Source organism: Corythoichthys intestinalis, chromosome 10 (assembly GCF_030265065.1).
Source record: "Corythoichthys intestinalis isolate RoL2023-P3 chromosome 10, ASM3026506v1, whole genome shotgun sequence".
NCBI lineage: Eukaryota > Metazoa > Chordata > Actinopteri > Syngnathiformes > Syngnathidae > Corythoichthys > Corythoichthys intestinalis.
This window is the reverse complement of record NC_080404.1, coordinates 6,036,589-6,062,829: the sequence shown is the minus strand read 5'-3', so window position 1 is coordinate 6,062,829 and position 26,241 is coordinate 6,036,589. Positions and strand designations below refer to the sequence as shown.

General features: G+C 38.1%; 1 protein-coding gene across 2 annotated transcripts in view; it reads right to left on the bottom strand.

Moving 5' to 3' along the window:
- Nucleotides 1–26,241, bottom strand: part of ttc27 (tetratricopeptide repeat domain 27) — a 152,173-nt gene that overhangs the window by 18,031 nt on the left and 107,901 nt on the right. For both annotated transcript variants that reach the window (XR_009064570.1, XM_057847718.1), the window contains exons 10-14: nt 12,299–12,412; nt 9,677–9,772; nt 8,493–8,615; nt 4,163–4,390; nt 1,133–1,231 (exon numbers count right to left, since the gene is read on the bottom strand). Coding sequence is in view for 1 of the 2 variants with exons in the window: in XM_057847718.1 (XP_057703701.1) it covers nt 1,133–1,231; nt 4,163–4,390; nt 8,493–8,615; nt 9,677–9,772; nt 12,299–12,412 (660 nt within the window). In the remaining variant the exon portion in view is untranslated. The remainder of the gene's footprint in view (nt 1–1,132; nt 1,232–4,162; nt 4,391–8,492; nt 8,616–9,676; nt 9,773–12,298; nt 12,413–26,241) is intronic.

Sequence of the window (26,241 nt, the reverse complement as noted above, 5' to 3'; positions counted from 1 at the left end):
GAACAGTTGGCCAAAGAAGAATGGTATAAAATTCCAGCAGAGGATTGTAAGAATCTCAGTGATGGATACCGGAAGTGGTTGTTCGCAGTTATTTTTTCTAAAGGTCTTACTACCAAGTATTAGCGTGAGGGTGCCAATCCTTTGTCCGGCCCATGTTTTAAGTTTTGTGTAAAATGAAAATGATTAAATTTTTTTTTCATTCTCTTTTGTGGTTTTTCATTGCAAGCAAAATAAATGACGTTATTACTACCAAAGCATTTGTAATTTCAATCATTTTCTGGGAGAAATTGAGCATTATCTGACAGAATTGTAGGGGTGCCAATACTTTTGGCCAGCATTACTTTTATGTATGTATGTACTGAATAGTTTTGTATTTGATAATTCAACAGAAACACCAGGTAAAGTCATGGGTGCCTTTGGCCTTTATACATACTATAAAGCTTTATACTATACTACATACATACATACAGTGGGGAGAACAAGTATTTGATGCACAGTCAATGGGGAAAACCCATTGGTAGCGTATCAAATACTTGTGGGTACGTACGAACAAGTATTTGATACGCTACCAATGGGTTTTCCCATTGACTGTGCATCAAATACTTGTTCTCCCCACTGTATGTATGTATGTATGTATGTAGTATAGTATAAAGCTTTATAGTATGTATAAAGGCCAAAGGCACCCATGACTTTACCTGGTGTTTCTGTTGAATTATCAAATACAAAACTATTCAGTCCTATTTTTTTCTATTGAATGTTTAATCAGTTAAGTAAATATTATAGAGCTTCAAAACGAGCATAAATGGTTGTCAATAGGACAAATTTTGATATGTAGCTGTTGTTAACAAAGGCATTCAACAGAAATGTGTTTCATAGGGAAATAAGAATTTACGGCTACGGTATTATGAATTCCTATATGGTATGGTATGATATAGGGCTAAAAAATATTTATAGTTGTTATTCAAATGGGATTAGATTATTTTTCTAGAGTCTAGACATGAGAATCCTTGTGTGTGCGAGATATGAGGGACTGAAAAGAAATGTGTTGTAAAGCGAGAGATTTATGGGACTGTCATTTTTTTTTTTAACTACTGCTGTAAGGTTTCATCAGTATGTTTATCTTGGTACTCACATCTGGCTCCAGTCCCACACATCTTTGGAAAGCCTTGGCCGCTCCTTCATAGCCCTCCAAGGCCAAGTAGGCACAACCGAGGGAAAACCACACACCCAGCTATACATACACACAGTCACAAATACAGTAAAAATTTTATATGGTGCTTACATTTATAGATGAATTCACTTGGCAAGTAAATGTTTGAAACAGCGGTTCTCAAAATGTGGTACACGAAATGCTCAAAAGGCTTTTCAGATATTTAGGAACAACTTCTAAGTGTGATAGATACTATCTAAGGCTTTTTCCCCCTGCCAAAATCTAATGTTAATTTTCAAACTGTGTCTTATAGTTTTGTTTTGTTTTTTTAAACATTTTTGGGCTGCTAGATTTCTAGATTACTGACCACCATTGACAGTAATTTAGGTCCTAATCATTTGAATTGGAAGGACTGACAGTGAATGCAGTTTCAGCGACGGCGCCAAAACGTCCGATCCCTTTTGACTGGGAGAAGCTGGCAGCGATCAAACAAACTCACATAAAGATGAAATCATACTGATAAAAACAATAATAACTAGCCCTGCAAGCAGGACTGAACAGGCCCTCGCTCTCGCAGTTTGGCGCAACTCAGGCATCACGCAAACTTAGTTCTAATTGGGCCAATTCAACAAAGTGTGCCAAATTCTGTGGCTCCGTAAGCTGCCTAAGTCCCTGAAAAAATATACTTCCTCTTAATGGCGAACAAAGAGTGTTCACGGCAACAGACAGAGAAATGTGGACATTGGCCTTAAAATGTAGTATTACGAAAGGTCTTCAAACTACAATGATTAACCAGATATGAAAAAAAATGCCCCTTGTATCAGGAAGTTATTAGTTATTTACTGAATTTGAAATGTTGCCGAAAAAACGCCCGACTTTGGTACCCCGCCCAGGTCTGGCCCGTGAATGAAAACTCAACATTTTGATAGCTTAACATCTCATATGTCTCATGAACAGTCGCACCAATTTTGAGGAGGATCCAACAAACTGCCTAGGTGCAATGGACTCAAACGTGCATGCTGTTTATCGACTAAAATTGCACGTTTTTTAACATTCAATCCAAAATACCAGATTTCCTGTTGGGTTTGGAATATGGGTGCAAGAGACTTTTTAGAGCACTTCTGCACAACGTATCGACTCCCCAAATTTAATCGCTCTACGTTGAGTTTTTGAAAATTTCAAGGGTGTGCCACTGAGCCATTTTACATTTGAATGCAACGTTACATTTTTTTGCAACATTGCAAAATTGTCAAAATTGACGAGAAGCTGCGTTATGTGCAAATTTTGGTGAGATTTCGATGTTCAGGCCTTCAAAATTGGCCATTTTCATTTGCCACGAAGAAAAAAATAATAATCCTTTGCATTCCAATAGGGCTCTCGTGCCAGTTGGTGCTCAGGCCGTAATAATGTTTCGCCATGAAAGTGATAATGTTGCAAGAATTAAGTCAGAGATTTCTTACAAGATTAATTAATCATACTTAATAATGTGACAGTTTTGTGTGAAAAGTTTAATGAACAAAGTCCCCTTAATCAAATGATCAGCTCATCAGAAAGCTCTGCAGGAGCCTGATAACGATCCTGATTATTTGAGTCAGGTGTGTTGGAGGAGGGAGACATGGAAAACAAGCTGGATAGGGGCCCACAAGGACTGACGTTGGCTACCCCTGGTTTACAGTATCAATGACCTTTTTGCTTTAAAATAACTACATTCTTTAAAGGGAACCTCAGACTTAAGGACTTGCAGGCTCTAATAAGCCACAATTGTTCTTTTACTAAAGTATGTTATTAGAAAAACATCAAATATAGCCATTGATTGAACAATCTATGATATTTAGTACATGTTTTGACCTACGGAGGGCACCATGTTATACGGACACTCGGGGTGATGACGTAGATTGTCACTGTCACTCGACGAACACTGCCGCATTACTGCAATTCCTTCAATGCGGCAAGACATCCAACACATGCGCTCATCGGTTAAGAGCGGCGAGTACTTACTATTCGTGTTTTTACTAATTCTTTCATTTCTTTTTCATTGCCTCAAATTGCTTTTTGCATGTTTCCCTCTTATACTTTTAAGCATAGTGTTTTCTTTTGGTAGCTTTAAAGCAGATTGTTGACTGACATTAGTCACGTAGCGTATTTAAACCACGCTTATTTGATATTACTAAGTTTAAGTATTTTCTTAAGCCATCTTTAGTATGTTTTGTCTGTATGCATCTAAACAAAACCTAAAAGTGCACGGTAGTACTTTGGGTGTGAAATTCACCCCTTGTAGGATGTTTCGCCGGTGCAGCACATTTTGGCAAAACACCGTTTTTTTTTTCCCTTCTCTCATCACGTCTCATCCCGTCTTTCCTGTTCATTTTGAAAAATATCAACAGTGCTGTCATGCTCAATAATGTTTCTCTCGTGTTCAAATTTGAAAGGGTTGAACAGATGATATGTTTATGTCGCTAGAACCGTACTCTGAAAGCGCGGCAGCGAAACCATGTGACATCACCGCAACTACTAGTTAAACTCATTTTACAAATTGTATAAAACCGAAAACATCAAGACGGGTTTCTATATCAAATTATTTTAACTCACAATAACGTTTATCTTTTAAGAACTACAAGTCTTTCTGTCTGTGGATCCCTTCAAAATCATTACACCCGAATTATTTTACTCTAGGCTTATCGTTTACTATATGATTTTTGTCCAAAACAACATGAAAATGCTTTTTTTTTTCTTCCATCAAGTTACATATACAGGTACTGTACTTGTGTTGCCGGCTGGATGACTTCCAACACAGTCCATGAAGTGGGTTGGTTTTTCAAAAACTCCTGGGGCACTGCACTCCACTCCACCCAGTCCGCCCCTGCTCCCAGTCAAAATGGATAGAACATCCTGCAGCTAATGTGTTCACGTCAGCTCTGATAGTCGTACACGGAGAGCCAACTTTTGAAAACCACTGTTCAAAATCAACATTATTGTAACATTCCAAGTGAACCAAAAGCAAAATACTCGTACCTGTAAGGCATTGATTTTCAGCGATTGTTCGAAGCAGTTGACACACTGCTGGAACTCCTTGTTTCGCAGATGTAGCAGGGCTTTGGACCGCATGGCTCTGGCACTGCGATGGCCTGAAAGCTCCCAAGCCCGGTCATAGTACTGATGGTCTCTTAAAATGTCCCCTAGTAGACAGTATAGACTTGGTGTCTCCTTCTTTTCCAACTCCCTACGTACAATCTCTTCAGCCTGAGCACACAAAAAACACTTGTTCTGTGCCAAAGGAACTACAATGCAATGACTTGAAATTTCGGAGTAAACAACTTCAGAGGTGGATGAAGTATTCACTTTTTTTTTTTAAGTACAGATACAGGGGCAAAAAAAAAAAAAACAAGTACAAGTATCTAAGAAAAAAATTACTAAAGTACAAAAGTGTTTGTTTTAAAATTTACAATACAAGTAAAAAGTAAAAGTGCCTTCTCCCTTTGCAAATATATACATAACAGAGATCTGAGCCAGTATTCAAAGAAAGAACCAGAAAATTGATTGCTCAATTAAATAATAATTAAATATTAAACAAAAAGCAATAAAATTGACTGCACTGTAAACAGAAGTTAAACAATCTCAAAAACTCCCCAAAACTTACCTTAATGCCAAATGGCAAGTAACTATCAGGTACATACCTCTAGCTACTGTACAAAAGTGTGCAGCACCCATTTGAAGGCACGCTGCTCCCACTATTGGTTTTTATTGGTCAATATCTTGTTCAACTGCCAAATATCGCTCGTACTCGTATTGCTGCCTTTAGTGCTCAATTACGATATAGTTGCATGGATCAATTCGATTTCTAGAGTTCCTACAGGTTTCCGTAAGTTAAATTTAAGACTTTTTACGAACTGTTTAAGACCATTTTTTAAGAAACCTAATACATATTTATACAATATACTACTATAATACATATTTATATTTATACACACAAGAAAACCAAATTCCCTGAATTTGTGTTAATTTATTTCTCGAAAGGGGAAATGTGGAATGTGTGCAGGATGTAAGATTGCAGCATATTGAATAGGCTACTCATGTGACACCACCACAGTGCAGACACAGACCACAGACTACAGGTCTGGCAGGCATTAGCATTAGCATTTAGCGTGGCGAGCGTCATCATAAACTCTGGAGCAAGCAAAACACATCTGCTTTCATAGTTGCTGTGGACCGAAACAATGTGCGTAGATCCACTCCTGCAAATCCACTAGCAATCGTAGCTGGGCTGGGATGTAGGGGGGCTGCAGCACTAGCAGGTAGCTGGCTAATGTTAGCTGCTGTTGCTTCGCTTACATTAGCAGCGTGCTGGATGGCTTTAGCTTCTGTCTCTTCAGGCTCGTGAGCAGCTGGCTGGTTTAATAAGGCAGATTTAAAAACGCCGGCAATGGAGGGCGTTTGTTTCATTCCTCTCATGGAGGTTATGTGCTTGGATGATTTTGCTCGGGTTAGCGCCTTCATGCCCATTTATACCCAGTTGAAATTTTTTTTTTTTTGCATGCGATACAAAAAGCCTTGAACACACTGCTATCAAATGGTTTGAGCCAAAATCCAAAGCATGGTTTACTCAACCATGCTTCGTTGAATTTACATTTCCCCCATCTCTCTAATATAAAACGTATGGATGGGTGTAAAAAAAATAAAAAATAAAAATCTGCGTCGGGAATCCCGCAGGAATTGGATTAATAATTTAATGAATCCTGTGATCGGGACGGGATGTGAATGAAAGTCAACGGGAGCATGCAGGAGCGAGAGTGACATCGATTTGTATAATAATAGTCATCTTTTTCAGCTGGTTGCACAGCACACCAAATTGAAGATGCAGCCATATTTGTAGTGATCTTTCAGTGAGCCAACACTGTTTTGACTTGGGTTAGCAAGTCAAAAGAACTAAACAATATCCCATACTCCATCAGTGCTTGCAATCGATGATTTTGACCCGGGGCTGCGTTGCATTCTCAAGGATTGGCTCCTCCGTCCCGTTTATTTATTTCGGCTACATTGTTTAATCCAAATGACACTTTTGAGGAGAAATGACATACAGAGAAGTTAAATACATCATAAATTTAAAAACCTAGATATGAAAATTAAATACTTTTCATAGACTTTTTAAGGGAATATTTCCAAATTCATTACTTCAATGCTTTAAAACAGTTTTTAAGACCCCACAGGAACCCTTGATTGCGCCGGAAGCATGAAGACGAAACTATCGATTCCCAATGAGAAAACACAAAAAACAAAAGTAACGTGTAAGACAGGCCAAATTCCAAAACTAGTGGAGTAAAAAGTAGATACGTGTTGTAAAATGTAGTGAAGTAAAAAGTACAACTTCATATCCGTACTCAAGTAAAGTACAGATACACAAAAAATGCAATTAAGTATAGCAACGTTACATTCCACCACTGCTGAACCTGAAAAAGCTGAGTTTATCCTGATGCGTTCCAAAGAGCGCGCTAGCAAATGACAGCCAGCCAGGGTGTTTAGCTCAACTGTCTGCGTGGGCCGCTGCCAATCCCGGCTTGGAAAAACTTGTTCATTTACTTCCACTGAAGTGCATGTTTTCTTAAAATGTTGAGTTACAGTTGACTTAAAATCTTAAAGAGTATTACAACACCTGGGGAAATGCTTATATTCCATCATTTATCCATACACGCATGCCTTTTGGATTCATATCATGCCATTGTGTGTAATTACACACATCGCAACACCAAAAAAAATGATAGAAATTTGGATGGATTGTCAAGCTAAAACGACCGGCGCCCGAGATCCTGGAAATCTAGCATATTGTGTGCGTGACGTCACAAGTAGGAAACACCCGGCTCAGTGCTTAGTATTGAATGGCGGTGATGATGGCGGACAATTTTGTTTCTAGTTGCAGCGACGAATCCGACGTAACGAACGTTCTTCTAATGGTGACGAGGAGAGTTATGAACCTTTCTTTGGTGTTTTGGGTTATCAATTTGACCCCAAACGAAAGCCAATGCTGCCTAATGAAACTATCATTGAGGGGAGCAATCACACTGATGAAACACCGGCAACAGATCGTGTGGGAAACAGCGAATGGTTTGTTTTGCATTTCTTTTTGTGAAGCTGATACACCGTGACCGCAAAATAAAGTAATGTATAGAATAATTATCATTTATTGTGCTATCATAGAATTTCACTCTGCCAACAGACACAAATATGAATGGGATTAGAGGATTTGTTGTATATATTTTAAGAGCGATAATTTATACATGTGTCCAGTCCTATATCCAATTCATGATCTGTTTTTTATTATAAAAGAGTACTCACTCTGGCCATTTCGAGCTTGGCAGCTCCCCTCCTTTGCTTAGCCTGTGGTGGTGGGATGGTCTCATCAGTGCCAGTCATCGTCCTCTTTCTTGATATCTCGGGACACTTAGGTGGCTGCGCATGTATGGTGGGCACCGCATCTGCTTTCAGCAGCAATTTCTTAGCAAAACCTGATTTCATTTGTCACAGTTCGAATAGCTTTCAGGTGTAAAATGCGCACCACACAAAACAGTGCCGGAGTCTGGGTCTGCAAAAATCAGCCCTGTTTGCACGGACGAACTTTACTCATTGTCTGCGTAGTCCAGCTCTTTTTCTCACGTTCGGGAACTCATGGGTACTACATTGCGACAAATGGCTATTTGTACACCACATACTGTAGCATGATAGGTTTGAACCATTTTAGCGATTTTTTGATAAAACACGAACGCAACTCTCTCGTCGATAAACAACGATGGCACCTGCCTCGACCTTTTGTTTCCTAGCTGTGACGTCAAAGCCCTATTCGGCTGTTTCCGGAATACTTTCGGAAATGTTCGTAATGTTCCATCTATTTTCGATAATTGCTCATGAATGTGATTTATTTTTTTGTTAACTTTATTTATATTTGTTATCTTTCCACATAACTGTTCTATTGATATCTCACAGCCCCTTAGTATTATCATTCTCTTTAAGTTTTGACTGTTAACTTCATTAAAACCTTTTTCAAATTTTTTAAAGTTCATGAAATTTGTGTACTTGAAATTTAAGTTCTAACCAATTGTTATTTTTTTTACAGAGTATAATATGCTATCAAAACTAGTACACTACTAGCTTGCTATCATGTATGCCAATCAAAACCAGACGCCATGGAGGGTGGGTGATATGCTAAAGGGGCTCTAAGATCGGTTCCTCTGAAAAACCTTGACTGGTTTACCTACTGTATGTCAATCCCCCCAAAATGTTTTTCTTCAAACAAGAGATCTACCAGTCATTCGCAATCAATTTGATTGATTATAGGGCACCTTGTTAGCATTACCTTGCCGTGTTGGCCAAGTCTCTCGTAGCATATGATAACGTCTTCCCATAGCTGCAGCTTTTCGTAAATGAGCAAAGCTGAACTGACACAGGCAAGGTCGGTCAGAAGAGTCGCCAACTGTTTCTGTAAGAGAGAGCAAGATAGATATTTTGTTTTCCCGCATACTCTGAATGTGCGCGCCGAGGGTCTTGTACACAAATTCTACTAAGGCCAATTCGTACTACGGACTTGTCTCTTTCTGAAAATTATTACAGACGATAGACAATATTGCATTTTTTTATCACCAATAAAAGTCCAAATCCATTTGAACCCTTCCACTTCATTTGGATTGGACGTCTAGTGCAGTCAATGAGTTAAAAACAAAAATAATAATAATTTGGCATGAAAACAAAGCCCACTAACAATGGATCCACCTTCCATCTCCAGAAGCAATAAAGGAGGCCTTCTTTTTTCAGCTCATTCTCCGTCATGAAAAAAATGCATCACATCACCAGCTGCAATCAAGAGCCTCGGCTCGACCTACTTTCTAGTCCCCAGGCTGCAATAGGGACTCTTCAATTCCAGCTTTATTGCTGTTATCAGTTATTATATGGGGCCCGGTGAGCGCTACTCCCCAAAATGCTCTGTCCCTCTCGCAGGCATTCCTCCGCCTTCAACGTCTCAGACAATTGAAAATGATGCTATTACATCTAAATCTTTTTTTTCCACATATGTTATGGGGTCTATTTTTCTTCATAGCTTTTATGATGCTTTGTGAGTCCCCAGATGCTGATATTTGTTTTATAGTTGTGTCCTGATCATGCAATCTTTTGGCTTAGCGAAACCATCGGCTGACTTTCAAAGGCGGTGACAATCAAAAATTGGAAGACAGAAAAGTAAACATGGATTTATCCAGTCTTAATCAATGTTGTGGCCTCAACTTTGGTTTGGTGTATAATTTAGGTTTGATCCATTTTTAAGTTTTTAGGACAGCAAGATACAAAATCTTCAAATGTTCCCTCACTGACTAGTATTAATTACAGAACTGCAATGTTGATTACGCTCCAGAGCCACACATGCCGAGTTAAAGTTCCACGCGGAGACAATTACTGCACTTTTTCCAAGTCAAACATGCCCTCTGTATGAATACAGTACACGACCAAATAAGTCATAGAAATACAAAAGACAATCCCACTCTTTGTTACCTGGACAATCCATCTGGTTGGAGCCGGACAGCAGTAAAAGACCTTCAGACGCTCAATCAAGGGACAGTTCTTGTCTTCAAAATGGTCTACTATTGCCTGACAGAGAAAATAAAAAGGTCCGTTTATTAATCAATCGACATTGTATTTATCTGTGATATGAAATCGACCCGAAACAATTCTTTAGAGTAACTGTTGTAGTTCATCTGAATGGTGTTGACTGTTAACCCTTTATAGGGCAAGTGACTATTTTTGGTCATTTAAAAAACAGGTATGAAAATGGCTCAGGGGTTAAAAAGGTGAGAAGGGTGTGGAGGAAATATGTTCTGGTACACTGTACAACTAGGGCTGTCCCAAACGACTAATTTTCTCCCCATTAGTCAGCAAACTATTTTTCTGATTGGTCGACTAATCTAATGTAATTATTTTTTTTTTTTTTTTACTAATTTAGCAATGAAATTTTTGATGGTGCTTATTGTTTTCTTAATTCTTTATTTTAAGTACAAATAAACACGTAAATAACAACAATAAATGACAAATAAACAATGAGGTCAAATGCTGATAGCATTGACTAGTGTAAAAGAATGGAATGTAAACAGATTCAGAAAACTGACTTCACTTTCCAACATGATACAAAACAATTCTTGAAAAAAAATATCTAGCATTAATATTACAATATACTACTATCTAAAATAGTATTATAATCATTGTTAATCAGATTTTTTATTAAGGGTGTCATTTTAAAGCTTTTCTTAGTGAAGAATCTGAATTCTTAAGTATGTGGGATAAACTCCAGAAATCATTATTTATATGACGAACATGATGTGCTTTTATTTTGAAATGTTCACCGGAAGTACGGCGCTAAAACGCTAACAGTAAGCATTACACTCCACAAAAAAAATCTCTTTTTTGTCATTGCCCGTGGTGTCAGCAATTAATTTTTTTCTTTTTTTTTCCCGTTTGCAAATTCTGTTAACCAGCGATTTTTCATGTGTCACCATTTAACCGCAAGTTTTGGAGAAGACTGGCAATGTTTTATAGCAGGCTAAAGTAGGTTCTCTTTTTTTCCCCATTAGCCTCAATGTAGCAATGCTAAACGTTTAATATAGATGTGTTTCCTTATTTTGTATATCTGAACTTTAATTCTCTGGCGTGTTGGTGACCAATAAACATCTGTGAAAGGAACTGGTGTCTCATATGCCATCAATACGCACATGTACACAGACGCACAAATGTATGCACGCCGTGAAAATAACCGCCCTCATTTTTATTTACGGTGCGATAAATGGACTCATTACATTTCGTGACAGGCTTAGTCTTCCAAAATTACAACTGGGTGACGGTGCTTTAGGTGTTCATTCACGGCCAACATGCAGCAAAGCTCGGCATTGAAGACACAGGACACAACAGTGTACCTTCCTTTGTTTCGTTGAAATAAGTCAATGGTTTAGCCTCTCTGGTGTGCTTTTCTGGCTTTGTGCCGCTTTCCCCCCTTGCATACCGAGCGTCCAACATAAAAAAAAATCTCCCGAACCCCCGCCCCTTATAGATTTTCTCCTCGGATCTTCAAAATTCACATAGGGTATTCTTTTTTACTTCAAAACGGCGAATTTCGCTGAAAGATGAGAGCTTTTCATGCCTGAAAAAAAAAAAAAAACTTGATAAAGACCTCACGCCCACCTATGTGGACGTCCCATTTTGGATCACGTACGCCACAATATTAACCCACAGACTTCATAATGATATTGACGGGGCACAGGGCTGATTAATAGTGGGCCTGCATTGTTGGCATGGCCATGAAAGCTGACCAAGTGGAACCACAGACAAAGAGTGTTTTTGGTTGAAAATTCTTGTGAATAAATGCTTAAATCCCTGAATTCTTTATAGATATGGACGTAAAACAGTCTCGATTCTTGTTTAAAAGCAAAAAAACATGCAGTTAGCATTTATTTTACAAAAGTACGATGCTAGTTTGTTAGACAATGTGGCGGCAGCCTTAAAACAAAGAGCTTTTTACGTTGAAAATTCTTGTGATAAAACAAAAAAAATATAGTAATTATCTTGAATCCTCGAACAAATCACTCCTGAGACAATCCTTCCTGTTTGTATGTGGTACAGCTTTCATACTTTTTCAACATACATCCGGTGTTGGATCGCTGCATGTGACCGACTGCTAATAAATGAAGTGGATTGTGGGATGGCCTCTTACTTGAAGGCGTGGCGCAGTGAGGGTCGAATCTGACCCGTCAATATCATTATGAAGTCTATGATTAACCCTAGCTACGATAGATGTCCAGTTCATTTAAACTGGGAGGATTGATTGCAGATGCTCTCATCTTTCAGTGGCACTGACAGCATGGGACATCCAATCAGTTTTGGCAGGGAGGGGCAAAAAAAGTCCCAGATTGGACATCTACAGCTGTCAGTGGCAGCCAAAGAGTTAAATGACTGCCCAACAAATATTTAAGTTTCCTAACTTTATTACCCCCATTGTCTTAAAATTCAATACTCATGCAACCGGCATATATCTTGTCAGCTCGTTCATACATTAGACAGATACACTGTCACTTGGGACATCTTTATCAAATTGATCATCACCTGTACTGTACATGCCAGATAGTTTACCTGAGTTTGCATCATGGCTCTCTCAATACACCGCGAACTCCCTTTTTCCAGTTTAGTCCTGAGGCAAAGCGCAGACACCTTAACGGCCCAGAACTTGGGTTGAGCCAGTAAACACTGCAAAGACATAGAATCACATTTTCACTTTAAATGCTGTCAAAAAAAGAATGATTTTTTTCGTGAGTAACCCCCAAATTCCACTATCTCCGTGTGCGCTGCGCTGCGTTCCGAACGACGCAACAAGTACGTTTGTAGTTTAATTAATGAGGTGGTCCACATGCTCCGATCCGAATCCGCATGAGTCCTTCCTCTCCAGTCAGTCAAAACAAATAAATACGAGGTCCACTTTCAATGCATCAGATTTTTACTATATTTAAAATTTACACAAAACAAAATCAATATAGTGTATTTTTCGCACTATAAGGCACACCAAAAAGCTTTTAATTTTCTTAAGAAACGAAAGTGCGCTTTATAATCCGATGCGCCTTATAGAACCCCTAGCAAAAAGTATGGAATCACCAGTCTCGAATGAGCACTCACTCAGACTTCTTATAATGTAGAGCAAACTCAGATAATAAGTTTGAAAAAATAATGAATTAGTTCAAAAGTGCAACTCTTCAGCATTCAGAAACACTAAAAGAAATGAATAAAAAACATTGTGGTGGTCAGTAAATGTTACTTCTATAGAGCAAGTGCAGGGAAATATACAGTATATGGAATCACTCCATTCGAGGAAAGAAATATGGAATCATAAGAAAAAAACAAAGAAATAATCAAAACACAACCCTAGTATTTAGTAGCACAACCTCTGGCTCTATGACAGCTTGCAGTCTCTGAGGCATTGACCTGATGAGTATTCTTCATCAATTTAGTGCCAACTCTCTTTGATTGCAGTTGCCAGATCATCCTTGCAGGTCGGAGCCTTGGACCATTTTATTCAATTTTCACCACATGTTTTCAATAGGGCTGAGATCTGGGCTATTTGCAGGCCATGACATTGACTGGATGAGTATTGCTCCAAGGAATGCTTTAAGAGTTTTAGCTCAGTGGCATGATGCATTGTCATCATTGAAAATGACAAACATTTTCAATTGAAGGGATGAGAAAGCGGTCTAAAATTGCAATGTAAACTTGTGCATTTATTGAAGATTTAACTACAGCCATCTCCCTAGTGCCTTTGCCTGACATGCAGTCCCATATCGTCAAGGACTGAGGGAATTTTGATGTTTTCAGGCAGTCATCTTTGTAAATCTCACCGGAACAGCACCAAACAAAAGTTCCAGCATCATCACCTTGTCAAGAGTCAAGAATCTGCATTGGACAAGGTGTCAAGAGTCAAGAATCTGCATCCTCAGTTTTTTGCACATTCCGTTTTTAATTAAAAAAAAATACAATTAATGTAAAATGAAGTACCTTAAATCTATTAAGCAACAAAAAAAATAGAAATTAACATTTTTATAATGGACAATATGATAAATTATTCAAAGAATATAAAAGTAAAAAATAAAAATACAAGGATAAATAGAGAAATATATGGGGCTAAATCGGTCTCATAATGAACACACACATCGAACACCAAACACACACGCACTGTGGAATGTATAAACATATATGACCCGAAAAACACACACCTAACACGAAACTGAAGTTGCCAGCCAGACGCAGTTTCTCATGCTGAACTTGAAGGCGTACAGCAGTGACGTAACGAAACAGCCCAGCCCGTGTGATTGGCTATTTAAGAGGGAGACGTCTGATTGGCTGCAGACGGACTCCATTTAGAAAAAAATGCAAGTGTGTTTCTCGGCTGCACGAAAGGAGTCTCAAAAAGATCAACACACTCGTGAGTGGGAATTTCAAATTAGAAGCACGTGCGCTTAAGACAATTCACACACAAATTTGATGCATGTGTGTTTCGTGTGCTATGTTTACGAATCGTACAATGCGTGTGTTTCGTGTGATAAGTGTTTATAAATCCCACAATGCGTGCGAGTTTCGTGTTAGATGTGTGTTTTCATTATGGGACTGATCTAGCCCCATAGAAATAAAATTAAAATAAAGAAATGGAAATAAAGAGAAAAACAAAGGGAAAGCAATCTAATAAAATACTGATTGCAATACACTCATACAAAAACATGGTGAGTCAACCAAAGTCTTTACAAACAGCTATTCGAGTCATCTGGTGAAAATTCTTGTTTTAATATTGCAACATACTGTATATCGCAAACCCCCAAAAAGTCGCACTGTTTGTTTTTTTCCAATATCGTTCAGCCTTACATGAAAACACTATTCCAAAATTTCAGAATAAACAGTCTTTACCTGCGATGTCAGTATAGGTAGGCCCCAGGTTACGAACTAGTTCCGTTACTAAGCTAACGACGTAAGACGAATGTCAGCGCAAGTCAGAATTAACCCCATTAGTAACCCTAAAGCTCAAAATAACTATCCAAAAATATGTATTATACATCATATTAATAAAGTAAAAATAAGATCACGTATGTGACAAAATGGCGGACGAGAGACTGTAAAGTGACTTGACTTTTTTTTTTTTTTTAAAGGACTGGAGACAATCTCAGAGAAGATTCTGGCGTTGAAAAATCTAAATTACAGTGGTATAAAAAGGTATCTGAACCACACAGATGAAAATAAAGAGTCTGCTTCAACTAAAACAACCCAAACATAGGTTTTCATATTTTCATGAGGTTAGCATGCAAACAATGACAGAAGGGGGATAAATAATTAAGTGGGCGCTCTGCCTAAGAAGAATTAAAAGAGCAATTGAAACCAATTTTTACCAAACATTTTAAGTCTGGTGTGTGCCCAATCACTGATGAGTGGTTTAAGCTGCCCAGCCCACAAGAAAACACACACCTGGTAAGAATTGTCTTGCTGAGAAGATCTGTCTGATGTGCACCATGGCTCAGTAAAGAAAGCTGTCTGAAGACCTGCTATGAAGGATTATTGACTAGTATAAAGCTGGGAAAGGATACAAGACCATCTCTAAAAGTCTGTTCATTAATCGACAGAGAAGTTTTCTACAAATGGAGAGAGTTTGGCACTGTTTCTTCCCTCCCAAGGAGTGGCCGTCCACCAAAGGTGACGCCAAAAGTACAGCGCAGAATACTCAGAGAGGTAAAAAAAAGAACCCTAGAGTGTATGCTAAAGACTTACATAAATCACTGGAACAGTCCAAATCTCTGTGCGCACATCAACTATATTTAAAACTATGGCCAAGAATGGTGTTCATGGGAGGACTCCACAGAGATAGCCACTTTGCTGTCTAAAAAAAACATTGTTGCTCGTTTAATGTTTGCAAATGGTAGAGGGAGCATCAAGATTTGGGGCTGTTTTGCTAACTCAGGGCCTGGACAACTTGCATCATTAATGGAAGAATGAATTCAAACGTCTATGAGGATGTTTTGCAGGAAAACCTAAGGCCGTCTGTCAGACAGTTGAAGCTAAAAGAGGATGGATGCTGCCCCAAGACAATGATGCAAAACACAGAAGTAAATCAACTTCAGAATGGTTTCAGAAGAACAAAATACATGTTCTGGAGTGGCAAAGTCAAAGTTCAGACCCCAATGAGATACTGTGGCATGACCTAAAGACAGCAATTCATGCCAGACATCCCAGGAATGACTGAACTACAGCAGTTTTGTAGAGAAGAATGGGCCAAAATTAGTCTTGATCGATGTGGCAGACTGATGATCTACAGCTGTAAGAAGCGTCTGGTTGAAGTTATTGCTGCCAAAAGGGGGTGCCACAAAATATGAAATATGATGGTTCACTTACTTTTCCCTCCCCCTTCTGTCATTGTTTGCATACTATCCTCGTTAAAATATGAATACCTATACATTTTTGGGTGGTTTTAGTTAAAGCAAAGACTTTTTTTTATCTGTGTGATTTTGACAAAGATCAGATCAAATTTGATGGCGATTTTATGCAGAAATGTGAGAAATTCCAAAAGGTTCAGATACTTTTTCATACCACTGTACATAATATGCGTTTCTGTTATTCCTGGATGCTAGTAGAAGCAGGGCAAGCGGAAGACCGGGTAGGCGCAATTTGAGCAAGACTAAACCTGTCGATATCCAATACAAACATGTTGCTGGAGATAATGAAAGGCCTTAAAATATTTGAAAGACATGAGGGTGGGAAAAAAGGGGAAAAGAAATGAAATAATGTTAACATTTAATGTCGAAAAGGACGGAGCAATGTTTTTCTAACACGGAAGTCAGAATGGTTTCTTCTTCTTCTACTACCATTTCCAGTATATTTAGTCATGCTGCTTTCAGATACTCTGTGAAAGATTGGCTTGGTTTACCACATTGGTAATTACGAGTGCTGTATGACATGTTCATGTGCTTTTGTTGTCGTGGCAAAAAAAATATAATAATAATAATAATAATACATTTTGTAAGTTTTTGCTTGTAATAACGAACACTTGATCAAAAAAAAAAAAAAGTTTTATACATGTGTACAATACGTTATTATGCTGCCGTCAAAAAATTGTGCAAATTGATGATAAAGCTTTGTTTCTTACCATTATTTACCATTATTACAACACCACGTGTAGGCGGCATCTATCTGTTCATGTCAAAATAATGCATTAACGTGCCAGTCCTAATCAGGTCCGTATTCATAGTGTCCATACAAACAGTGCATTTGATCATAATTTTAATCAGAAAATTGATCGGATTAAGAAAATTTTGTCCATGTAAACGTAGCCATTAATAGCGATCAAATGCCAGATTTCCCAGTCCAAGTGGGTTGGATGTCTATCGCCGTCAATGGCAGCGAAACATGATCACTGAGTGTTGGCTATCGCAGTCAAATGGATTTTTGCCAATATTATTCTTTTTGTGTAATTCTGACAAAAATATTCTACATTGTTTTTGCTTTGAGTATTTTTTGGCATTGCCACAGTTAATTGATGAATAAAGGTTTGAACTGTATGCAATTTCTTAAACGGTTCATGATGACAGCTTGGACAAATCTTGTTACGGCCATCAACTAAAAATGTGAGTGATTCAGAATTTGGAGCATAAACCCACTGCAATATGTCTTTCCTTTCAAACAACTTGGAAGAAACGGCATTTACTAAGAGTTACAAGTCTTTGGTAGTACGACAATTTTAGTTAACCCATAAAAGACGAGAATGTTTAAAAAGGGTTTTGACATTTTTGTTGCTTTTTTCAGCTTTTGGTCATTCAATTACGTAAATAATAGACAGCATTTTACAAAAAAACAACTGGCGACCTATTAAAAACAGACACAGGACTATAACAGTTAAAAAGCAGCCAGTCATTGGTGAAGACAGCCAGACATGTGACAACCATCTAACCAGCCTGCAGATTCCTGGATCTACATGTAGACTGGGAAGATGCCTGCTCACAGAGCCAGCAGCATTCCTTTCTCACATGGTACCTTACGATTTTTTTTTTACCCACTCTTCTGCTTGCCCTGCTTCTACTAGCATCAAGGGATAATAGAAACGCATATACGAACGTCACAGTTAAGGACGGTTTGCTCCAAAACTTTCTTTGATAGTTTTTTTGTAGCCAGTGTTTTCATGTGCCCTGATCGGATTCTCAATGGGCATTAAAACCATCCCTCTCGTTCGGAATAGAATCTTGATCGGAGTAGGCTGGATTGGGATACAATCTTCCGACTGGGGTGTGTGCATTAAGCCTGTAACGATTTGCGTATTGAAATCGCGAAACTAGGGCGTCACGATTCAGTCTCGTGGTGCGAGACTGTAGAATACACCTTCAAGCCAGTGTTTTTGGCAGCCCTTTTAATTTTCGTCTTAGTCTTTGGGACGGAAATACTTGTTAGTCTCAGTGATATTTTAGCCATTTCAAAAAGTGTTCGTCTTCGTCTAATTTTAGTCGACGATAACACTATATGTTTTTGACTGTCAAAAGTTTTAGTCCATGAATAAATAAATAAAAAGTTTCCAACAATTTCAAATGAACATTGACAGACGAGCACATAATTGTAGAGTCTACAAGGACATCACCATCTTTGCTATTAAACACTCAGTGCAGGAAAACGGTATATTATTTTCAAAGAATTAAACTCACCTGGACACCAAGAACTGTATGTAAAACGTTTTCCAAGAGTTTCAGACCACACTCACCAAGCTAAATGCTGATGCTATGCTAACAGTACAAGTTATATTTAGTGTGTGATCATCATTCAGCACAGACCTTTAAAGTTCCTATAACATCAAAAAGCATGTTTGTTTCATATTTCACGCAGTATTTTATGCTCCTGAATAAAATGTACCACTTGGAAGCGATCGTTTTATTTATTCAATTTTTTTAATCCCACGCAATGAAAATGAGTGACTTCCGGAGCCAGTCTTGGGTTGAGAACGAATGCGAATGTGACGTCAACCGGGTCAGCATCTCACAATACAGCATTGCTTTATAGCATGCAGATGAACTGCGGATTCAGCTGATTGATTTATTTTTCGCATCACGACAGCCAAATGTGCTGCAGGGATTTGTTGCTGCACCAGGGAGAATGTGAGCCTTTTTGGGTTTCTAGAATAGAATAGAATAGAATAGAATAGAATAGCCCTTTATTGTCATTGTACAGTTGTACAATGAAATTGTTGAGCATTTCCCTTTACAGTGCAGGACAAGTAAGAAATCTCGAAAGTGGCTTGCAGAAATGAAAGTATAACATCTAATAAATATAAAATATGTATGAGGTAGTCCAATGTTCAGGCAGTGCAAATAATAATTATTATTATTAAATAATAATTTAAAAAAGTTCCCGTTTATCCTCAGAGAATGGCCATAAGTCCGACAACTGTGGGACCATTGGACTTACGAGGAAGTGAGTCTTTTGTATTATGTCAAATATTGGGATTATGGCACACGTTTTAATACGGAGGTGGCTTGCATATTGTGGCTGACAATGCTCCTTGTCCACTGAAAATGCCACTCGGCCGACGACCAGCAGCTTGTCGCACACCCCCCCTTGGTCCTTCGCGTGCCCGCCGGGAGAGCGCTATACTCTGCTTACTGCCTTCTTCGTGTGCCCTGTGTTCTGTCAAATTTTCCACCACATCAGAAATTGCAACTTTGTGCTAAAAATGGCCGCGAATGCAGCGATTACAAAGTTAACACTACAAACTTTCTTTATATAAAGGACTATTTACTATCGTTTGATCATGGACGGATATGTAAAGTTCTCCTCAGACACATCCTGCTATGTTAGCTGCACAACAACTGCACGTTGCTCTCTCAATGTTTACGTCTTCGCCGTGTAGTTAAGCATTAATTTACGCCATATTCGTGTTGACCATGTGGCAGCTACGCGCTCTTCCGACGTCTGCCGGTTTGTCCGGCGGTCATTCTCAAGCCACAGCAGGGGAATGATGAGCTGTAACTTGCTCGCCGCCGGGCGGGTTGCCAATCAGCAAAGACAATCGACAACCCCGTCGCCGTGTGATATGATCCAGGGGAGTTTTGTGTGGTTTTTCACTTCGAAAGGCGAGAATAAGACTGAGACGTTACTCGGTTTGGGTTAGCATGTTGGCTGGCTGTCACGCCTCCTGATTTGTTTACGCCACTGGTGTCAAACAGATTCCACAAAGGGCCGCAGTGGGTCCTGGTCTTTGTTCCAACAGATCCAGCATAGACAGTTCAACCAATGAGGTTTCTGCTAAAATGAGCAGCACCTGACGGGAATCAACTGATTACACTTGTAAGACACCAGATTGGTGAAAAGGTATTCATCTCGTTTGGTTGGAATGAAATCCAGTACCCACTGCGGCCCTTTGAGGACTGGTTTGACACCTGTGGTTTACGCTCTCCGAAACCGGTCCAGGAAAATGACAAAAGCTGGCATAAAATATCGTTCGGGAGGTGCAAGAAGTCGACAGTTTTGACCATTATGGAGTAATTTTGCCATGTCGTACGGAATAAGTGCATTTTTAATATTTCATATTCCCTTCAGCACAAGACTTATTTGTCATGACTATAGCATTTATTTATTGGGGGAAAAAAATACATCGACAGAATATCCTGTAAAAATATTGGAGTAGAGAGATTGAAACAATGACATTTTGCTGCTCTCTTCGTCACATTTTCCCCGTTCTGAATAAATCCCCCTCAATGACTTCTAAATCAGATGAAACCGTGACCCTGCCAACATCATCCTACCGTTGGGGACACTAGAGTGCTATAATGACAGATGGGCTAAACGGCAGATTAAAAGACTAATTTCTCGTCATCTGTGCTTTGCCAAATTGTTGTAAATAGTCGAATAGTTTCAAAATATGATTCTGATTCACATAATAATGCTATTTAAGACTTTTTTTTATCCTGTCATAGCCACTTTAAAGGCTAAAGCAACATGGTATACCTAGCCAAGAGAAGAAAAGTGACCAAGCAGCACCTGACACGTTTCACAAAAAGAGCCTAGAGTGGACACACACTTACTCACCGGCCTGTGTGTGGGGCGTGGCACAGCACCTCACATGAGTGACAAAACCAAACACTGCTACGATCGTGCTAATTACACACACCATAGACTTCATAATGATTGACGGGTCAGATTCCAACTTCACTGTGCAACGCCTTTCAGTTGGCTGCTGCCCAGCAGGCCACTTCAGTTATTCGCAGTTGCACAGTCAACACATGCAGTAATCCAATGCCTACGACCGAAACTATGGAGAAATTCTGATCTCATTCTCGTCTCGTCAGACGAAAAATAGCATCCGTCTCGTTATGTTTTAGTCTCCCAATACACATTTTTAGCTTGTCATCGTCATGAAAAAAATTATTCGTAGGCGAAATATTTTTGTTCTCGTCATCGTTGACGAACACTGCTTGAGGTCATTTCAAAGCAAATGTTTTTCATTTGGCTACCGCCTGCCTGCATTAAAACACTCTGTCAAAAAGGCAGACAGCAACAGTCACTCAGGTCGTGACACTCTCGATTTCGTTTTGCAGGGTTTACTCTCGACAGTAAATGAAATGACAGCTATGTGGTTTCATTAGTAAGACGGGGTGGATATTGTAGGCCATGTAACTTCATTATTTTTTCTCAATCGCTTTGGTATATTTTTCAGATCAGAATTGATATTCTCAAAAGTACTCGTTCAATTTTCATAACACTGTGTCACTTGTGAACATTAGAAAGGCAGTGTCTCCTTTCTTTGTACAGATTGCATTGGTACATCCATGCAAATGATTTTTTTTGTTTCCTACATTATCTATTGCTTATGTCACTTTGCTCAAAATGTATTATCACAGATCTCTATTGAATAGTCTCACTTCCCACCATATTTCGCCATTAGTTCATTGCATAAATCTTTACAATTCAAAAAGGCCTAACAAACTGTCATGTAAATTTACCCACTGATATAGAACAGGTTTGTTTACTTATTCTGATACACACTTGTCAAACTCAAGGCCTGTGGTCAGATCTGGCTTGTCAAGTCATTTTGTGTGGCCTGTGAAAGTGAATCATGTGCATGTTTTTTCCCCCAGCTAAAAGGACATTTCAAGTTTCGGTAGAACAAGAATTTCTTTGAAATTGTTTTAATCATTCTTGTTTTTGAAAAAGCAAAAACAAAGAATATCTACAGTTGTATTTTTTTTAAGATTTAAAATGAACAATATATTTAAGAAAATTTTAATAAAAACAGCAAACATACTACTATATTTTCCATTTTAATGAAAAAAACAATAACCTCATTTACGTTATTCCCCTCTTTTTCTTATTAAAATATTTTAATAAAATACATGACAAACAAGATAACATTTGCTATAAATTGCTTCCAAAAAGAGGATTTGACTTGAAAAATGAATCAACCGTCAAAATAATTGTCAATCAGTCCTCCAGAGGAAACTCCAAGTACGATGTGGCCCACGACAAAGATGAGCTTGACACAGCTGTTTTAGTACATTGATATTCATCACTTAAAAAAAAAAAAAAAAAAAAAGTACTAAAAATGCAAGGGTCTGATATTTTGAACTACAGTGGGGCAAGTATTTAGTCAACCACTAATTGTGCAAGTTCTCCTACTTTAAAATATTAGAGAGGCTTGTAATTGTCAACATGGGTAAACCTCCACTTTGAGAGACATAATGTGAAAAAAAAAAATTTGATTTTTAAATAATTTATTAATATTAGGGGGGTCAAACGATTAAAATTTTTAATCGAGTTAATTGCAGCTTATAATCGTAATTAATCGCAATTCAAACCATCCATAAAATATGCCATATTTTTCTGTAAATTATTTTTGGAATGGAAAGATGAGACAAGATGGATATACGCATTCAACATACGGTACATAAGTACTGTATTTGTTTATCATAACAATAAATCAACAAGATGGCATTGCCATTATTAACATTGTTACAGGATCCCCCCAGGATTGATAAATCTAAATTCAAGACATTTAAGACCTTTTTTAATGCCATTTCAACTGATAATTAATACTTTTCTCGCACCCATTATTTAGATCATATTGAATCATATTAAATAAAGCACTGCACATCAAACTTAACCTCAATTACTAAGTGTGTTTGACAAAAGCATGCACATATATTGAAGATACAATTAAAACAAATTTAAAGTAACATTAAAAAAGTCTGTCACACACTCACACAATAATTATGGACAAAAAGAGGAGGAGGACAAGACTCAGACCAGCCATCTTCTGTAACAGGCTTGCCGCTAGTGCACCTGCCAAGACCCCAGTGAACATGGCTAACTCTTGAGCTAAAACGGCGAAATTCACATTCATTTGAAAGGCAAACTGAAATGTTTAAGCAGGTCCACTGTCTTCGCGTGACCCATAAACTGCAACCTGAAGTATCCGGATGTAACTTGAGCCCCTATCACATACTCCAAAACAACGGGAATATCGCGGGACTTAACTGTGCAGCAGTTGTGTGTGAAAACAATTTCCCGTGTCAAATGACATGGGAAGCAGTGTGCGTGAAAGCAGGCGTTAAATTCCCGGGTCACAGCAGATGGCTGATGACTTAAATATCATAGCGGCGGCCAATATAACTTCCTCCCTCTTCGCAGTAAGAGGAAAAGCGGTAAACAAACATCACAATTATAAACATAGCAAGCTGGAAACAGCTAAATTAAACTGAAAACATGACCAAAATTAAAATGTCAATTATTACGTCGGACCGAGCCCTTTCTCGCTAACTTTTTGAAATAACTATATGTTAACGATGTATGAATGATAAACTAGGTAATACTTGTTATAAAATAATTTGGATAAAAAAAAGGCGCTGTATGGTAATTGCAGAGCCAGAGCGTGTCTATAGGCACTTTTTAATCTTCCCCTCTGCGAGTCCGCAAAACCGCATCTGTTTATTCATATTTAACAAACTTTTCCTGCGTTATTTCGTTGTGTAAATAAATATATAATGATCATAAAAATATGTAGTCTATTTAAACATTAAGAAAATGTGCGGGGTTTCTTTCTGCCAACTGAGAATTCGTTATAAAATACAAGCTTTTAAGCAGACATCGTCACAAATGTTATCACACAAAACGCGGGTGGGGCTTTAATACCCGCGGACCAGTTCAGGTCGGGCTGGATTTTTTTAGGCCTGATTTTACCTCTATCTTAAAGTCTTGATGAGCTTAAATTGGCTGCAGTTACTAAGTCGGGAATGCTCCCTCCGGAAAAAAAAAACCCCATTTGACCAACATTGTGTTTAACAAACTTTTCCATTTCATTGTGTAAATGCATTTATAATGATCATAAAAATATGTAGACTATTTAAACATAAAGAAAATGTGCGTTTTTTTTTTTCCTGCCAACTAAAAATTCGTTACAAAACAGTTACGACATCGGGAACGCTCCCTCTGGAACAAAACGCAATATGACCAACATTGTGACAGCCGATGCCGACCAAAAATGACGTAATATCCGAAACAGATCACAAATGGACTCATTTGAAGTATATGAATGGTGGTCTGTTTTGGTGTTCAGAATCCATAATACTTCTGCCTGCAGGGTTTTCGTTCCACCGACAAACGGACGCATTCCCGATGCAGAGGTGGAAGGATTCTCCGTTTTGCCGGTTGTGGTGGTTTGGCCCGCACGAGTTGCATTTCGATTTGTAGTGCAGTGCATCGTAAAAATTCTATGCGTCATCTTCGTTATGGATTAAAAAAAAACAAAAAAAAACTTGGATCATGGATATAATTTAGGTTGCACTGAGATGTTCTTGGAAATTAAGACCACAGTGAAAAAATTCCAGACTTAAAACAGCTAATACTTTTAATACCTTCAATAATGGAAAACTAAATTCAATGCTTTTTTTATACTTTTAATAACCCGCGGGTACCATGTGTTAAAGCGATCCATGGATAGAAAGACTTGTAGTTCTTAAAATAATATAAGTAGTTCTTAAAATAATATAAATGTTAGTATAAGTTATAGAAATTGTATATTAAAACCCCTCTTAATGTTTTTATTTTAATAAAATTTGTAAAATTTTCAATCAAAAATAAACTAGTAGCCCGCCATTGTTGATGCCAATAATTACTTACACAATGCTCATGGGTGCTGAAGCCTATAAAATCAGTCGCACCCAAGCGCCAGCAGAGGGCGACAAAACTCCGAAAAACACAACAAGTACACATTTCACTGTGCTGTCATTTTAATGTTTGAGCGGGACATGCGCGTTAATTATGTCAAATATTTTAACGTGATTAATTTAAAAAATTAATTACCGCCCGTTAACGCGATAATTTTGACAGCCCTAATTTATATATGTGTACTATATATATATATATATATATATATATATATATATACACATTTATTTATATATATATTAGGGCTGTCAAAATTATCGCGTTAACGCGCGGTAATTAATTTTTTTAATTAATCACGTTAAAATATTTGACGCAGTTAACACACATGTCCCACTCAGACAGTATTCTGCCTTTTGGTAAGCTTTACAGCAAGGTTTTTACTGCTGTCTAACAGCGAACTCTTGTGGTCGCTTCGCGACATGGTTTATTGCTTTCTTGCCAGTTCAATATGGCTGCACGACGTCTCGGGCTGACGTCTACATTGTAATGTTGTGCCTATATGATCCTTGGACAAGATTTGTCCGTAAGTATGGTTGTTGTAAAGAATGTACATATTATGTTAGTAAGCGAAATGTTATATTTTTTGTATGAGACGCTTTTTGTTTATGTTTAGTGAACCTGTATAGCATGCTAAGCTAACGTTGTTGCTAATGCAATGCTTGTGTACTTTTTTTTTGTAGTTTCACCACGGTCTAAAGAGGACAGTGGTTTGAGGCCATTTTATTAATAAATCAGATGAAAAAGGAAGAAGTCTGATTATTAAGGCGTCGTTCACTAGCTGTCTAGCTTTGGAAAAAGTAGACGCTTCGGAGTGAGGACAGCATAGACAGATTTAAATGACAGTAGAGTGAAATGCCCACTACAGTCCTTATGTACCGTATGTTTAATGTATATATCCATCTTGTGTCTTATCTTTCCATTCCAACAAATTATTTTACAGAATATATATATAATTTACACAAAAATATGGCATATTTTATAGATGGTTTGAATTGCGATTAATTGCGATTAATTACGATTAATTAATTTTTAAGCTGTAATTAACTCCATTAAAAATTTTAATCGTTCGACAGCCCTAATATATATTAATATATACCAAAACTTCATCTCAATACTTTGTTATGTACCCTTTGTTGGCTATAACGGAGGCCAAACGTTTTCTGTAACTCTTCACAAGCTTTTCACACACTGTTGCTGGTATTTTGGCCCATTCCTCCATGCAGATCTCCTCTAGAGCAGTGATGTTTTGGGCTGTCATTGGGCAACACAGACTTTCAACACCCTCCACAGATTTTCTATGGGGTTGAGATCTGGAGACTGGCAAGGCCACTACAGGACCTTGAAATGCTTCT